At 52.0% G+C, this 16862-nt stretch overlaps 1 protein-coding gene across 1 annotated transcript; it reads left to right on the top strand.

Moving 5' to 3' along the window:
* Window positions 1-4545: 4545 nt before the first annotated feature.
* DCTN2 (dynactin subunit 2) lies at window positions 4546-16389 on the top strand. The gene is given in 12 exon segments (XM_050914264.1): window positions 4546-4566; window positions 5684-5704; window positions 5707-5784; window positions 13990-14150; window positions 14262-14409; window positions 14491-14556; window positions 14635-14673; window positions 15360-15437; window positions 15581-15658; window positions 15770-15872; window positions 15983-16074; window positions 16160-16389. Coding segments are annotated over 12 exon segments (972 nt in total). The 3' UTR covers window positions 16247-16389.
* Window positions 16390-16862: the final 473 nt, after the last annotated feature.

Here is a 16862-nt window from a genome sequence, read left to right as displayed (position 1 = left end):
CCAACAGACCCCCTCCATGGCCGACAGACCCCCTCCACCAGCCGGCAGTTGGCTTCACTCAAGTCCGTGCAGGAGGATGCTCCGGAGACCTGGAAGAGTTTCGCCCGTCACAGCTGCTGCTGGTCATGCCCGGGTGTCGTAGTCTAACCCCAGCTAGCAGCTAAGTACCACACAGCTGCTGCCTCACTCCCCCACCTCCCCGCTCCCAGTGGAATGGGGAGCAGAATCGGGAAAAAAGGTGAAACTCGTGGATTCAGATAAGAACAGTTTAATATCTAAAGTAAAATACAATGCTAACAATAATAAGAATGAAATAATATAATAATAATTGTAATGAAAGGAATATAACAAAAAAAGAAGGGGGAAAAAAAGGAAAAAAAAAGAAAAAAAACCAGTGATGCACAATGCAATTGCTCACCACCTGCTGACCGATGCCTGAGCAGCTATCCGCCCCTCCCGGCCAACTGCCCCCCGTTTATATACTGGGCATGACGTTCTATGTTATGGAATATCCCTTTGGCTAGTTTGGGTCAGCTGTCCTGGCTGTGCTCCCTCCCAGCTTCTTGTGCACCTGCTTGCTGGCAGAGCATGGGAAACTGAAAAGTCCTTAACTTTGGATAAGCGCTACTTAGCAACAACTAAAACATCAGCACATTATCATCTCACAGTAAATCCAAAACACAGCACTGTACCAGCTACTAAGAAGAAAATTAACTCTATCCCAGCTGAAACCAGGACACTGGACCAGGGTGAGAGCCGGGGTTGCCCTCACCGTAACTCACTCCCACCTGTACTCCTGGTGAGGAGCACACCCTGTCCCCAGGGAGGCGGTGGCAGTAGGGTCCTCCTGTCACCCCCACGCCCCACATGGAGCAGGTTCCCCTCCCGGCTCAAGGAGCCCCAGGGCAGCCGGGGGGACTGTGGGGATGTGTCCAGGGCCTGCGTGGGAGCCTGGGCCACACGGTGCACCCTGGTGTGTCCCCACATGGAGGGGCAGGAATCCCGGGGGATCAGCAGAGCCTGGGGGTGGGAGCACGCAGGGCAGCGAGCCCCGGCTGGGGGGGGCACAGCTCCGGCTCCACCCACCCAACACCGGGGGTACACAGGGCCCCGCATCCCCCAACCTCAGGGCCTGTAATGGGCTTCTGCAAGTCCACGGCAGCCCCAGCCCCACTGGGTGTCCTTGACACACAAGGAGCTGCCACCCACTGGACTGCTGCCCTACGTGCTGCCTCAGGGTGTCCTACACCCCCCGGGCTACCCCAGCCCACACGATGTCCCCACAATCCCCAGCCCGACCTCCACCATGGTCACTGTCTGCCCAAGCTGTTACAGAACTGACCATGAGCAGCAGCAGCAGCAGCAACTCCAGCAGCAGCCTGGCTCCTGCTTGCTCCTGGGCTGGGGACCTGTGGCAGCCGGATGGTCAAGGAACAGGCAAACCGCACAGGGAGACGCCGACACAGTGCCCGCGGTCGCTCCCAGCCGTGCACTACGAGTGGCTGCTGAGTGATGCCCTGTTTGCCCACTGGCCGTGGCTGGGGGCCCAACGTTAGCTCTTGGTGTCAGCCCCAGGGAGGTGATGGCTGTGTCACAGTGGGCAGCGGTAGCCATGTAGCCATGATGTCACCTTGGGCCTGTGACACAGGCATCCCCGCAAGTATAAAGAGGGCTGCTCCCAGAGACAGGGGAGCATCTGGGGGACAACCTCGGTGCTGCCAGGCAGGAGTTTAGACAGCACTCGCCAAAGACCTGTCCTGTGTCCGCCGTGCAGCGGAAGGCCCCTGACGGGGGCAGGCACCCAGCACAGCAGGGATGAGGAAGCTCCTTCTCTCCCCAACGGTCCCTGGGGCCCCCACCACCACCTGCCATAGTGTCTGTAGAAGGGGGAAGAAGGTGCCTCTGTCCGGCTCCTCTTCCTAGAACTGTGTCATGGCACGGTGTTTGGAAAACAATGGCCAGGAGCTCCAGCAGCTGGAGAGGCTGGTGGACTAGACAAACCTGAGTTCACAGAACCACAGACTGGTTGAGGCTGGAAGGGACCTCTGGAGATCCAATGCCCCTACTCAATCAGGGCCACCTAGAGCCAGTTGCTCAGGACCATGTGCAGATGTGGACCGTGTCCGGAGTTGGGCCTGGGGGTCCCTCTGTCCACCTGCAGTGCCTGCAGGGCTGGGAAGGAGAGGGGACGCGATGGCAAAGGCAGTGCCCGAGGGGAGGCGGGAGGGTATAATGCGGAGGGGAGTGCACTCGTGGGAATGTCTCGGTGCCCTGATGGCTGCTCCTCCTCCCTCCTCTCCTGCAGGAGCACTTTCAGATAGCAAACATGGAGGCAGCCACCAGCCTGGAAGAGGTGCAGAAGGTACAGGGGAGAAAGAGGCCTGTCCTGGCAGGGTCAGGGAGGGGGGTGCCAGTGCTGGGTCCATGCACTCCAGCAGCCACGGGCAGCGGCATGGCTGGGGAGGACATTTACTTTGGGATATGGCATCCGCGATGGAGGGATTGGACCTCTGGAGATCCCCTAGGCTGTTGGCTGTTGCTGTGCTGCACAGGGGACCCTGATGTGGGTCTGCAGGCACAGCAATATGTCTTTTGGGAAGGGGGTGGGATGAATGACCCTCACCCATGTGCCTGGGGACGCTGTGTGTAACAGGAACCCAGGCATGGGCTGGAGGCAGCATGCTGGGTAATCTGGCGCTGGGCCCTTGCCAGTGGCAGGCGGTCCTCCACCACCCCCTGCTGCTCCTGGAGATGTTCCTGTTCCCTCTTCTCTCCCAGGCAGACCTCTTTCAGCGAAAGGCAGCAGGAGGCGCAGCAGAGCCGGAGCTGATCGAGGTCTGTGACCCACACCCTGAAATCCCTCCGGGAGTGGCCAGAGCTGCTGGGCAACGGTGCTAGCCCCAGGATCCCTGGGTGCCTGCTGCCCTGGCCCTGGCCTGACCTCCCAGGCCCTGGGGACTGACTGGGGATGCCCTTTCTCCCCATGGCGCCCTTCGGTGTGTCTCGCTGGCTTTGCAGAGGGAGCAGCGGTCAGAATTGTTAGAAGCTGTTCAGGAGCAGGTTGAGATCAAGAAGGTACTGGGGACAGGAGGGACGGTGGCTCAATGTGGTTGTAGGGGAAACCCCCTCCAAGCGGACATGGCATGGACTCTTGACCAGGTCCTTTGCTTGTCCAGCTGCTCACGAACAAGCTCCAGCGCCTCCTGGAGAGATGGGAAGCCCTCCAAGACCCAACAGCTTTGTGAGTGGCAAGGGGGCCGGACTGAAACCTGGGGCAGGGGGTGGGGGGTGCTGAGCAGCTGCAGGCAGGCCTCTGCTGCTCGCAGACATCTTTCTGGCTCCTCCAGCCTGCTCTGGAGAGCCCGTTGTCTTCTCCTAAGCGGCTCAAAACATCTCGGAGCAGCTCGGGACTCCTGGAAGCAGCTCTGCATGACTCGGAGCAGCTCCCAGGCTCTCCTCCATGCCCCCCAGGCCTGGGGCGGGACAGGGGTGGGGGGTGGGTCCATGCAGTGCTGGGATGCCAGGGGTGCCTGGTGCCAGCCCACCAGCCCAGGGGGTCGCCATGCCTGCCAAGGTCTCCTCTCACAGCCCCGAACCCCATGGTGTCCGTAGCAGGGGGAAGACAGTGCAGGCAGAAGAGACAGGCGAGTCACTGCTGCAGGAGATGGTGACTGTGTGGCTGGTAGGACAGACAACCCTGCTGTGGGCCTTGGGGAGGGAAGGGTCTGCACTGTGCCCCGGGGACATGGGGGCACTGATCTCAGCGGGGACGAGGGAGGGGGTCTGAGCCCCCAAACCTCGGCCGCCTCGCACACCCCAACACATGTCCCTGTGTGCCTTGGCCTGTAGGAGGAGCAGCTGGTGTCAAGGGGCATAAGATCACTTCTTGGCTGCGGTGAGTTGCCCTGGGGGCTCGGGGTGCCGGGGCTCTTCCATAGGCGGTGGGATGCCCGTGCCAGTGGTCCAAGGGCATTAGGCAGCTTTGGACTTCTCCGGGATTAAATGCTTCAGTATTTCTTTTCTTCCTAGCTTGGGGGGCGTGTAAGGGGGGATTTTGGGGCCCACTGGCGAGACACACAGCAGAGCCGAGAGAGATGCCCAGGCCCCTTACCCCAGTCCTGAGCGGGGCGTGTTGTGCCCAGCATGCTGCAAGGTCCCACGGTGGCATTCAAAGAGGGTGGTTGGAAAGAGCTGAGACAAATTTGCCCCCTATTCTGCCTGACCCCTCTCCTGTTCCCCAGGAGACTCCTTCTGTTCCTCGCCTTCCTGCAGATCGCCATCCTCATCCTGGTCCTGCTGAAGAGGGACGTCCTTAACTGGATCCTGCCACCAAAGCTGGCGGCCACCTTTGGGAGCTGCCCAGCGAGCTCCCGGTTCTTCTGAAATAAAACTAGAAAGAAAGAAACTAGAAATTTCTTCTGAAATAAAACTAGAATAAAGAAATCGGGGATTGCAGGACAAGCGTGTCACCTTGTCAATGTCACATAAGAAAAGCCACCATGTAAAGATGGCTTCGAAGACATGCGCAATGGAACTTGACCGACAATGACCTTGCCTGTAGAAGAGGTTTGCTGTTAGAAGAAACCAGACCAAACTGGCTGAAAGCGGCAAAGTTGCAACAGAATAGTGCAACTTCAGCTAATAAATATGCATCAGGCATGCTTGCACGGGGGGTTCACGTGAGCAAATACTCAAGAGCAAATGGTAACAAGTGATGACGTGGCCAAAGCGTATAGGTTACGTAAACTGTAAAAATGAAGATGTGAGTAGTCTTGAAACTGTATATAAAGAATCAAGAGCAGAAAAAGGGCTACTTCTCGTGCTCCCAGCCAAGAGGCACCTTTATTGCCAGCCACAAAAGGGTTTTAGCTAGTGTGTACTTCGGCTGCCTTCTTTCCTGTTATCTGCGCACAAACAAGAAGAAAACAGAATGTGAGCAAATCCTTTTTTGCTACCATCAATGAATGCCAGGCGAGCGGTCGGAAGGAGGTGGCTGCTGCTTTCCCTTCTGCCTGCGCGCACCCCACGATGGCTCTGCCTCAGACCAGGCTCTTGCCCGATTTGGAGGCAGGAGGGTGTATCCACCATCCTGCATAAACGGCTGCCCTTGCTGCGTGGCAGGAGCCATTGCCCGTGGCCCCTTTCCTTCTTCTGTAGAGCTCAAGCCCCCGGCGAAACCTCCAGCAGGACACAGGCAGCTCCTTTCTCTTCAGCCCCTGCCCAGGGGCACCACGACCAGGTCGTCCAAGAAACATGCAAGGGTGCTGCCCTGCGGGCACTGCCGTCGCTGAGGACGTGTCCCAGAGACCCACATGGACCCGCCCCACAGGTCCCCTTCTTGCCAGCTGCTCCAGACTGATGCTCACTGCAAACATGCAGCAGTTCGCTTTCCCAGTTCCCTTTCTATGTTCTTTTCCTGTGCTACCAACTCAGTTTTTTGGGGGACAAAATACCACCCCCCCCCGTCCATGGCCCTCCTGCATTTTTGAGGGGGGAAATAATTCACCCCAACACCCTCCTCTGTGTTCTTGAGGGGGAACTAAGTCCCATCCCATGGCCCTCCTCTATTTTGGGGTGAGAAATAACTCATGTTCATCTTATTTTCCAGCTGGACAATTTGTGCTCGGCTGCTCCCTGCAGGCCGTGGGCCCCTGCCTGACCCCCCCCGTTCCTCCCTCTGCAGCTCAGCGATGGTCTTGGTGCCAAAAAGAGATGCCCCAGCAGCAGTACCAGTGGCTGCAGCATAAGGTGCAGGAGCTGCTTAGGGAGATGGAGCAGATCCAGGTGAGCATCACCCCTGCCCTGGGAAGCAGTGGAGAGGCTGTCCCAGGGGGGTGACACGGCCACCTTTCCTCCTGTCCTGTCCCACTTGGTGGGTGAGGGTGAGGTTAACCTTTTGATTCTCTGTCCAGTAATCCGGACCAATGACAATTACTCGAGAGGTTCAATCAGATCACAACTTTACTCAAAACTTGCTTAAAGCTTGGTAGAAAACAGCGGATAGTGGCTTGGCAAAACCTGTAACAGTATAACCATGACACACTCCTCTCCACGGTATTACCACAACAAACTCACAGTGATATTACCATGACAAACTCACAATGATATTACCCTTATGTGCCCAGAATAAGGTCAGAAAACAGCGACAGAAAAAGAGAGATACAAGAAAAGGGGAGCGAAAGAGAAAGAAAGAGATCACCACCCTTGGATCCAGCAACAGTCTCTACTCTGGGCTGTAGTCCTCCGGTGACGGGCGCGCACAACATGGCTCTTTGCAATTGTGTCTTTTATAGTCTAAATCTCCGTCCACAGTCACGCCTCCTGAAGACTTATATGGGTTCATTCTAGACAGTTCTTGACATATATGGTGGTATTCCAGCTGGTTCTTCACTTACTGAGCATGTGCGGCTTATTGGGGTGGTGCTCTTACGGACTTTCCAAGGAGCTACAAGCCCCCTCCTCAAATAAACTTTGTGTGGCCTCTGGCCATATATGGTGTGTTACCAGGCTGGTTCTGCCAGAACAGGGGACTGCATACCCTCCGGTGATCATGCCAACCACTTCTTGCTGAGGTCCCTCTTTGTTATGCAGACTGTACCTTAATTGCTACAACGTTTGAGACACTGACAGACGTTAACTCTTTCAGTCCCTTACACCACCTCATGGCTCAAACATTGTTTACATAGTCTTCTATAAGGTTGGTGATTTTCACATCCTAACATCAAAACTAAGAACTCACAAACAGTTGTCATAACACCACCCCGTGGCTCAAACAGATATCTCATCTTCTAGGGTGGTGATTCTTACATAGCGAACAGAGGGAGAAAAGAGAGAGGAGAGGGGAGATACGAACAATAGCTATGCTGATGATTAAAAATACAAAACCAACAACTAATGTTAATCCTATTTTTGTTAACCAAGCCCCCAATCCCGTAAATCCCAAGGACTGTAGGATGGACTGCAACCAAGAGATCAGAGTCCAGTTACCAAACCAGTCTTTTGGCTGCATGGATTGGAAAAGTTCTGCTGTTTGATCTGCTATCTTTTTCATCTTTGCTCTAGCTTCTTCTATTGAGGTAGTGGCGTTGTGTATGGTGATACAACATTCTCTGTCAGTGAGATTTAACATTCCACAGACTCCATTTTCCTTGAACAGTATCATGTCCAGAGCCAGGCGATTCTGAAGGGTCGTTTTCGATACCTGTTGGACCTGCAAATTTAATTCTCCAAAAGCGTATCTTGTCCAGTTACTCAAAAGATGTACCTGCCAGGTAATATTTGCTAAGACAAACTGGTGTCGTTTCAAAGTTACGTATCGGGTAAAAATATTTTCAAACATTAATGAAGCTAATTGTCCATCGGTATAATAATCGGGAATCTTAACTCCACTGATTGCCCACTCGGGGCAGGTTTTAGGCTTATTTGCCTCCCTACGCAATCGTCAGGGGGATATCACAAAGTCAAAAATATGAGATGGACACAGAGAAGGGATACCCAATCCACACCTTAAACTGCCATGATATTCTAATGTTAAATAAGAATAAAATCTTCCATTTGAGCACCCCCAAGCCAATCCTAAGGGGGCTGGATAAATGCTGGTTTCACAGGTATATTGATCTGTAGAATTCATAATGGTGATAACAGGTTCGGTGTCCAGTGGTGTCCCTCGTATGGGGTAATGGGTGTAGGACACTCCACACTTTCCAAGGTCACCATTGGTGGTATTACAAGTAATGTCATTATTTTGCCATCCTTTAGAGGGATATCCCCAAATGCACTCGTATCTCGAATTAAGGTTCTGAGACTATTGATATGCCAAGTTTCTGGTGGATCCCCTGGTCCTGAATTGCAGGTGATCGTTTTAGAAAGTTAAAAAGGGGACTTTCAGCCTCTCTGCTAGATGGATTAAATTTAGGGTTGGCAAAAGGTTGTGAGAGTTGATTTTGACCAAGCCCACATCAAATTTTTTCTATCCCAAGGGGTTATACTACTCTGGGTCCCATTGGACAGAATAATTTGCCTCATAAAAATCAGGTTTTGTCAAGGGGTCAAACAGCGGGTCCCAGGGGTAAACTGTACAGGGGTAACTGCTAGTTTCTTTATCAGAGATAAAGTTACCAGCAGGGATGTTCCCCTTGTGGTTCTCAATTAAACGGTTTAATCCATCTATCGGAGAAAGAATGGTAATATTTAGTTCCGGTACAGTAAATTTACATCTTGCACTATCCATCTCAACGGAGGTGTTTAGGACAGGGGGCTTATCCCACACCTGATACCAGGGGGATCCTAACATTGGGGTTTGCACCCAATTGACCCATGCCTCCTCATAAGTCCAGCTTGTGGGTAGATAAAGCGGGGAGGTGGCATTGGTCATATTAAATATAAACAACAAATTTACAGGTGAAATAAAAAACCTTAAACCTTCTTCGCTTGATCTAGGTAGGGCAATACACAGGCCCTTATCTTGGTGCCCCGACATCCGGATGAAACCTTGAATGAGTTCCCAAGCTAAATTTGGCGTGTCTAAGCTTACAGGTTTTACCATGAACAGAGAAAAACAGAGGATAAGCAACCAAGTACATGGCTGCTGGCACAGATTGATATCAACAATCATGGTTTGGTTGCTCGCTCCCCAGCGATACCAAAACAAGTTATAATGGTCTAAGTTGCAAATTTCCAAAACAGCATTCGCGATAACGATGATACAGAATATGAAAACCATAAGACACAACAATACAACAGCAACCCAAATTCCCAAAACCAACATGGGCTTCAACTGCTGAGGAGAAATCTGCTTCCAGTACTTGGACCTGTTAAAAGAACAAAAGAAAATCCTGATTCTTTTGAACTGGTGATTAGAAAGACAGAATGATCCATCTGGTATTGATTCGATGTTCTTTCCCGTGGGCATCAGTTGCTACCCATGCATATATGTTAACTGGAGTTTTTAGGACTAGTGGTACTTGTCCTACTGTAGGTAATTCAACTAAGACCAGTTGTCCCGGATAGTGAAGAGGACTTACAGGGTTTTCGGTCTCACACTCCCCAGGGAGTATGGATGGAAGCTTAGGGCAAAATGCAGTGATTCGTGGACATCCATTAACTCCCCAGCCATCATTTACTCTGGTCATAGCTTCCCAGAGTTGTGTGGACCACCCAAAGTTGTGGGGTGTCAGGAATCATTTTAAGAGACCATTTGTCCTCTCTACTATCCCATTAGCTTGGGGATAATAGGGGGTATGAAATATCCACAGTATTCCCTCAACTTTTGCCCACTCCTGGACCACCCCAGCAGTAAAGTGACTGCCATTGTCTGATTGGATCAATTTAGGTTTAGGTAAAAAACTAAACCACAATTTTAACTCTTTTACTGTATTTTCCCCAGTCGCTTGTGTTACTGCTCCAGCCTGAATGAGTCCTGATACCACTTCCAGCCCCACGAGTACATATTGTTTCCCTTTTGATTTTTTAAAAGGTCCTATGTAATCAACCTGTCATGTTTCCCATAATCCTTTCCCATCTTGCAGATGAAGTGGAGGATTTTGTAAAGGGTGTTTTTCCAGTCTAGTACGGCACAGACCACAGGCAGAAATTACAGTGTTACACAGCTCTCGGGTGACAGGCCACCCTCTACTTCCCGCTTCTTTGAGAAGATCTCTGACTCCTGAGTGACCACGCTTGACGTGCAGCCACTCCAGCACATTTTTCCAGTTTTCCTCTTCCCCCTCTTTTGCCAGCATCACCAAGCAGGTGAGTGAGTCTACTTGGTTATTCCAGATGTGTGCTGGGTGATTTCCCCTTGGTGAGTGGCCACCCATCCTACCCATGTAGGTTTCTGCTCAGCTACAGCTAATATCTCTTCCCATCTTTACCTTTGCCAGATGGGTACCCAGTTTACTTCCCATTGATTTTGCTTCCAAAAGGGGAGCCACTCGGTACATCCTTTAAATACGGCATATGAACCCATGTAAATATATACAGGTTCAGTGCTGGCTATCTCCCTTGTTATTACACTCCAAACTGCTATCAGTTCTCCCACCTGAGTGCTCCCTTCCCCTTCTGTTATAATCTGCTCCCTGGAATCAACGTGCAGAGCTACAGCCTGATACCTCCATGTTTTTCCCTCTCTTTTTGAAGAGGTGTCAGTGAACCACATGTTTTTCAGGTGAGGTTCAAATGGAGGAGTTTCCTTTATATAGGAAGGAGTGGTTTCCTTATCTGTGGAAGCAAATGATCCTTCCTGTATTTGGAGTGTCTTGGGTGCCCCCTCCTCCACTTGATATAGGTGACTGTAATGTTCTAACTGGGCATACCACTTCCTGACCATTTTGCATTGTACAACTCCCATGGCGGGTGTGGTGCCAGCCAATACAGGCCTTAAGACTTTAAAAGGTCCCTGCAAGACAATTGACTGTCACCGTATAATTCTTTCGGCTTCCTGCAAGGCTAAACTGACCACGAAAAGGCCTTTTTCTCAGATCGCGTATTGTTTCTCATCACCTTTAAAGCTGCGGGAATAAAACTCAATGGGGCGGGTCAGACCTTCTGGTCCACGCTGCCACATATGTATAGATGCCCCATGGATCACAAAACCCCACTCAATTTGGAGTGGATGTTGGGTGTACTGGGCCCAAAGCCTGATAAGCCCCTGCCTCAAAGACTAACAACTTTAAGGCTTCCTCATGAATAAGGGTCCACTCCCAGGTAGCCCTTTTACGTGTTAGATCATACAGGGGATGAGCTATGATCAAAAAATCTGGAATGTGCTTTCTCCAGAATACCAGTAGGCCTAGGGCAAGTTGCAGCTCCTTTTGGTCTCTGACATCTTTATCTGTTCTAAGGTAGTCAAGATTTTGGGGTGAATACACACAGCTCTTCCCTTCCACCATGTGCCTAAAAACTTTACCTGAGGAGAGGGGAACTGTACCTTTTCTGCCGGAACCTGAAGTCCTAATTTTTCTAGGAGAGTAATTACTTTTGTTTGAGTTTGCCCCACTGCATCGGCATCAGGCCCACCTACCAATATATCATCAATGTACTGATACAGTTTAACTCCTTCCTCAGGATTGATTTCTGTAATGCCTGGGCCAGAGTGTGATGTGCCAAAGCAGGCGAATGTCGATATCCTTGGGGCAAATGAGTAAAGGTGTATTGACTATCTTCCCACGTGAAGGCAAATTTATCTTAATCACTTTCTTGTAAAGGTACCATGAAGAACATATCCTTTACATCAATGGTAGCTAAGATTTTGATGGGACTGCTCCTGTATAGTGGAGATCAGTTCCACTATATTAGGTACGGCTGCCGTTAAGAGGCTGGTGCCTGCATTTAAGCACCAGTAATCAATTGTTAGTCTCCATTTTCTATTTGGTTTGCGAACTGGCCACACTGGGGAGTTGTAAGGGGAGTGGGTTTGAATAATTACTCCCTGTTCCTGCAGTTCCCTTATCACTGGAGCGATTCCTTCCCTTGCTCTCAGTGGCAAAGGGTAGGGTTTCACATTTACGATTTTGGATGGGGGCAGCGCAGGTGCAGTTTGCAAAAGCATTATCAGGGTTGCTGGGGACCCGAACTTCCATTCCCTCCCTGCCGAATCCATCCAGGCTTTACCTTTTAACAAATCTAATCCCAGAATATTTGCAGGAGTCCCCAGTATCATCATGGCCTCAGTGGGGGTGGTGTCTCCCAGCAACCAACATTTTATTCGGGCCATGTGCTGGGGTTTGGAATAGCCAAACACGTCGGTAACCCATATCCGTTTTTTGTCAGGGACAATCCCACTTCTGTCCACGGTATTGGAATTCAAAGCAGACATTTGGGCTCCTGTGTCTACCAGGAAAGTGACTGGAGTCTTGAAAGGGCCAAGGGGGAAAGTTACCAATAGGTCCCCCTGCCCGATTTCAGTGAGCTGTCTAAAATACACCCACTCGCTGTCCCCCAGCTCACTTACTGGGGATGGCACAAGAAGTTCCCTGACTTTGGAGGGCCAGATGATTCCTCTCTAGGGGGCCGTCGGAATGGCCGATCTCTGAGATACAAGGGCTACGGGATTGTTTTCCTTTCCTGGCTGACTCCTATCTACCGGTTTCCACATCTTTACCAACAGCTGCAAATTGGGGAGGGATCAGCCGTCCATTATTTCCCAGGGAACACCTTTCTCTACACCTTCCTTCCACAACTGATTTCTTGACACTCCTCCCACAAGATTTCTATTTCGGGGGTGAGGTATTATCTCCTCTGTCTCGGTTCTGCGGACTACTGTTTGTGCCTTCCCCTCTTTCCCAACAAATCCCACGTGCTGGCTGTAATTAATAATTCTCATGCAATCTCTCCCCAAGTGAGACCTGGTCCAGCCTGTGGCCCTCCTGCCACAATGGCTGTTAGCCGGTCTTGAACTTGTACAGCATAGATTTTTAGCAAGTCAGGTAGTCCTCTAATCAAGGGGGTCATCCTATCTAGGTTAGCAAACAACAACATTGGAGAAGGTTGATGAGGGACTAAACGCCTATCATGCATCAGTTGAAGGCAGGCCGCTTTCTGTACACTCTCGGTAAGACGGCTTACCCCAGGGGTGGGAATGGCAATGGGATCTCCCCTCTCCAAGGGGTCTAACCCTCCAGCCACCCAGTATGGTGGCCATACTGGTCTAACTCAGTATGCCACCCTCTGAGTCAAGGACCAGGGTTCCCGATCATCCTCCACTGTCAAAAATACACCTGGACCCCAATATCCTTGACCCTCTTCTTCTGAAAGCCTTATTCTATCCCTGCCAGTCAAAGAGACCCTCCACACGTATTCGGTCTCAGTTTCCTTGGCCTGTCTACTATATTTTTCCTGTAACTTTGCCAATTCAGTAACTGTATAAGGTGTCTCTTTAGTAGTAACGGAGGGTTCACTGTCTTTGCCATCATATACGACTTCAGTTTTAAGAAGTGGATGGAGTTTGGGGGCAGGAGCGGGTTCCATTACTGCCTCCATTTCCCTCCACAGGTAGTGAGGGGCAACCTCTCGGTAAGCTGGAAAATCCCAGCTCGCTTTCTAGATCATCCCCACACCCAGCCAGTTTCAACTTCAACTCCCTTTCCCTCACAAATGCATCCTGCAGGCTGCCCTGTAAGTTTTCTGTGATTCATTTCTCATTAGCTAATGCCTTTTCAGCTTGTTGCCGTTTCACCCACTCTACTTCCAATTCTGCTTGCAATTTTACCAAATCTCACAAAGACTCACTTTCCTCCTGCTCAGCTTGTTTAACAACGTGTTTATCTTTCTGGGCAGCTATCAATGCAGCTCCTAAAACACTGCAAACCGTAGGCTTCCCTTTTCCAAGCCTCCACCTGTTCTCTTTTGCCAAGTCTCTTACCCATTCCGCCACAGTTGCCGGAGATTGCCAGTGTTCCTCAGCCCAACTACGCCCTTTCAGGGTTGGGCAAGCTTTATAATCTTTCAATAAATCCAACACTGGGGAGCAGTCAAGATCTGGCCTATCCCAGGTTGCCATGATCTCCTGCCAGAGATTTCGGCTTTAACTGCAAATCAGTTCTCCTTTCTATAGCACTCTGGCTGATATCCCCTTTTATGAAACCTCTTTACCACTTCCCACAGAGAATCCTGTCTGTGACGCCAATGTAATGTCCTGTCCCACTCGATGGGTGAGGGTGAGGTTAACCTTTTGATTCTCTGTGTGGTAATTCGGACCAATGACAATTACTCGAGAGGTTCAATCAGATCACAACTTTACTCAAAACTTGCTTAAAGCTTGGTAGAAAACAGCGGATAGTGGCTTGGCAAAACCTGTAACAGTATAACCATGACAAACTCCTCTCCACAATATTACCATGACAAACTCGCACAATATTACCACCACAGTGGATAGTGGCCACTTCTTGCTGAGGTCCCTCTTTGTTATGCAGGCTGTACATTGTATTGCTACAATGTTTGAGACATTGACAGACATTAATTCTTTCAGTCCCTTACACCTCCTCACCCTAGAGCACAGTGAAGCAGTCAGCGGCGCAGTAGGAGCTGATACCCATGGCCTTGGCCAGGCATGTCGAGGGCCTGCAGCAGCAGCTGGTCTCCAGCCACCTGGAGAAGCTGCTGGGCCCCTCCACAGCCATAGACTTTGTGGACCCCGACGGCGCCCTGGCCAAGTGAGTGGGGTCCTGGGACCCTGGGGCCACAGGTCGGGGCGCGGGGGGAGGATGGCAGTGTCCCCGCGGGGCAGTGCCGAGGCCCCGTGCCCACCTTTGCCCCCTGCCCAGGCGCCTGCTGCAGCAGCTGGAGGTGGTGAAAAGCAGGAAGGTGGCGCTGAGGATGAGCCCCGCTAAAGCCCAGGTGCCCACTGGAGACGCCGTCACCTTTGAGTTGTACTGGAGGCCGGAGCAGGACCAGTTTGCCCAGATGGCCAAGGTGAGCGTGGGGAGGAGGGGGACACTGTGCCTGACCCCAAAATGGGGTGTCCTGCTGTCTCACGCCCTGATCTCCCCCCAGATCGCGGAGCTGCAGAAGCGGCTGGCGCAGCTGGAGGCGACGGTGTGGTGTGAGCCCGAGAGCCAGGTGAGGGGCCAGGGGCTCCTGCCCTGCCACTCTCCTGCCCCCCATCCTGCCCCACTGATGCAATTTCCTTCCCCACAGCACCCGCTGTTGTTCAGGCTGAAGGGCACTAGCCTCATGGTGAGTCAGGCAGGGGCTGGGGGGCACGCAGGGTCCCTTTCCCCCCACCCCGTGCCCATAGCACTTGGTGGGGTGTCCTGGTTTCGGCTGGGATAGAGTTAATTTTCTTCTTAGTAGCTGGTACAGCACTGTGTTTTGGATTTAGTGTGAGAATAATGTTGATAACACACTGATGTTTTAGTTGTTGCTAAGTAGCACTTATCTTAAGGATTTTTTCGGTTTCCCATGCTCTGCCAGCAAGGAGGTGTACAAGAAGCTGGGAGGGAGCATAGCCAGGACAGCCAACCCAAACTAGCCAAAGGGATATTCCATACCTTTTGCTGCTCAAGCATCAGTCAGTGGGTGGTGAGGAATTGCATTGTACGTCACTGTTTTTTTTTTTTTCTTTTCTTTCCCTCTTCTTTTTTTTTGTTATATTCCTTTTCATGACAACTATTATTATTATTATTGTTATATTTCATTATTATTATTATTATTATTATATTTTACTTTAATTATTAAACCATTCTAATTTCAACCCATGAGTTTTACCTTCTTTCTCGATTCTCCTCCCCATCCCACTGGGAGCGCGGGGGAAGAGAGGGAGCAGCTGCGTGGTGCTTAGCTGCTGGCCGGAGTTAAACCACGACAGGGGGGAAGTCCCAGGGTGGTGCCATGTCCCCCCTCACCCTGCTCTCTGTCCCCAGGAGACCATGCAGCTCCTTCAGGCCAAGGTCAACATCCTGGATGAGGCCGTGCTGGACCAAGTGGAAGCCCGGCTGCAGGTGAGGGGCGCACGGAAGGAGGGAACGGCATGCTGGGTGTCACGGGGCCACGGGAGAGCCAGGGGATGGCACTGGCCGAGGCCATGAAGTTAGGGATGGGCACTGCTGGATTTGGGGTCTCACATCCACTCCCCCCTCCCCAGAGCGTCCTGGCGAAGGTGAATGGAATTGCCAAGCACAAGGCAATCGTGCAAGAGGCTAACACCCAGAGCAAGGGAAGAGCTGGTGGGGAGGGCCCCCCAAAGGCAGCCCTGGCATGGCGGGGGATAAATGGAGCCCCTCCTCCAGACTGTGCTGACCCCCCCCATTTCTTGCCCTGCCCCATCCCCCAGATCCACCAGATCTATGAGACGATGCAGCACTGGGACGCCGTGGCCAGCACTCTGCCTGATGTTGTGCAGAGGCTGGTGACCCTCTGGCACCTGCATGAGCAAGGTGAGGGGCTGGAGGGGATGCTGGGGACAGTGGCATGGTGTGAGCGGGAGCATGTCGGGTGGGGGGGCACCGGTGTCCCCCCCAGCCCTGAGCTTTCTCCTCCCTCCCAGCCACACAGTTTGGGCAGGTCCTCGTGCGCTTGGACACCATGCAGCAGGAGCTGGCTGGGGCTCTCAAGCACAACAGCGTGCTGCTGGCGGAGGTGGGTCCCACCAACACCTGCTGGGGTGGAGTGGGGTCCCCATTCTGCCCCCCCTGCTTACCCCCTTCCTCACTGCCCCCCCCAGGTCCAGAAGACAATGAAGGAGAACCTGGCCATCACAGAGCACAACTTTGCCAACATAGACGCCCGCATCAAGCAGCTGCAGAAGTGAGAGCACCCTGGAGACCCCCTGCACCAGGCATCCCTGCCCCCCCCAGGCCCTGCAACCCCCTGGAAATCACTCCCTCCCCCTGCAGGTACCAGCCCCTGCTTGTATATACCCTGGCTCTGCACCCCTGCAGAGCATGGGGGCTGGAGGGGTCCTCCCCACCCCTCCCTTCCCACCTTGGGGGGGTGTCTCCGGACCCCCCCAATTTACCCCAATAAACAGCTCAGCTCCACGCGTATCTGTGTCGGCATCTCCTTCGGGCTGTGGGGCACGAGCGGGACCCAGCTGCTGGGTTTTAAATGCATCTTTTAACGGTGCATAAACCCCCACCCCCTCCTGCAGCCTCCTCGTTGCACTAAATCCAATTGCTCTGTCGGAAAGCTGCGACCCTGTCATGGTTTAACCCCAGCCGGCAGCTAAGCACCACGCAGCCGCTCGCTCACCGCCCCCCCACCCCTGGGATGGGGGAGAGAATCAGGAAAAAAACCTCGTGAGTTGAGTTAAAGACAGTTTAATAGGACAGAAAGGAATGAAAAACAATGATAATGATAATAATAATATGACAATAGTAATACTAAAAGAATTAAACTATACAAAGCAAGTGGTGCACAATGCAATT

Source organism: Gymnogyps californianus, unplaced genomic scaffold (assembly GCF_018139145.2).
Source record: "Gymnogyps californianus isolate 813 unplaced genomic scaffold, ASM1813914v2 HiC_scaffold_34, whole genome shotgun sequence".
NCBI classification, from domain to species: Eukaryota; Metazoa; Chordata; class Aves; order Accipitriformes; family Cathartidae; genus Gymnogyps; species Gymnogyps californianus.
The sequence above is the reverse complement of the archived record's forward strand: the minus strand, read 5'-3'. Positions and strand labels throughout refer to the sequence as shown.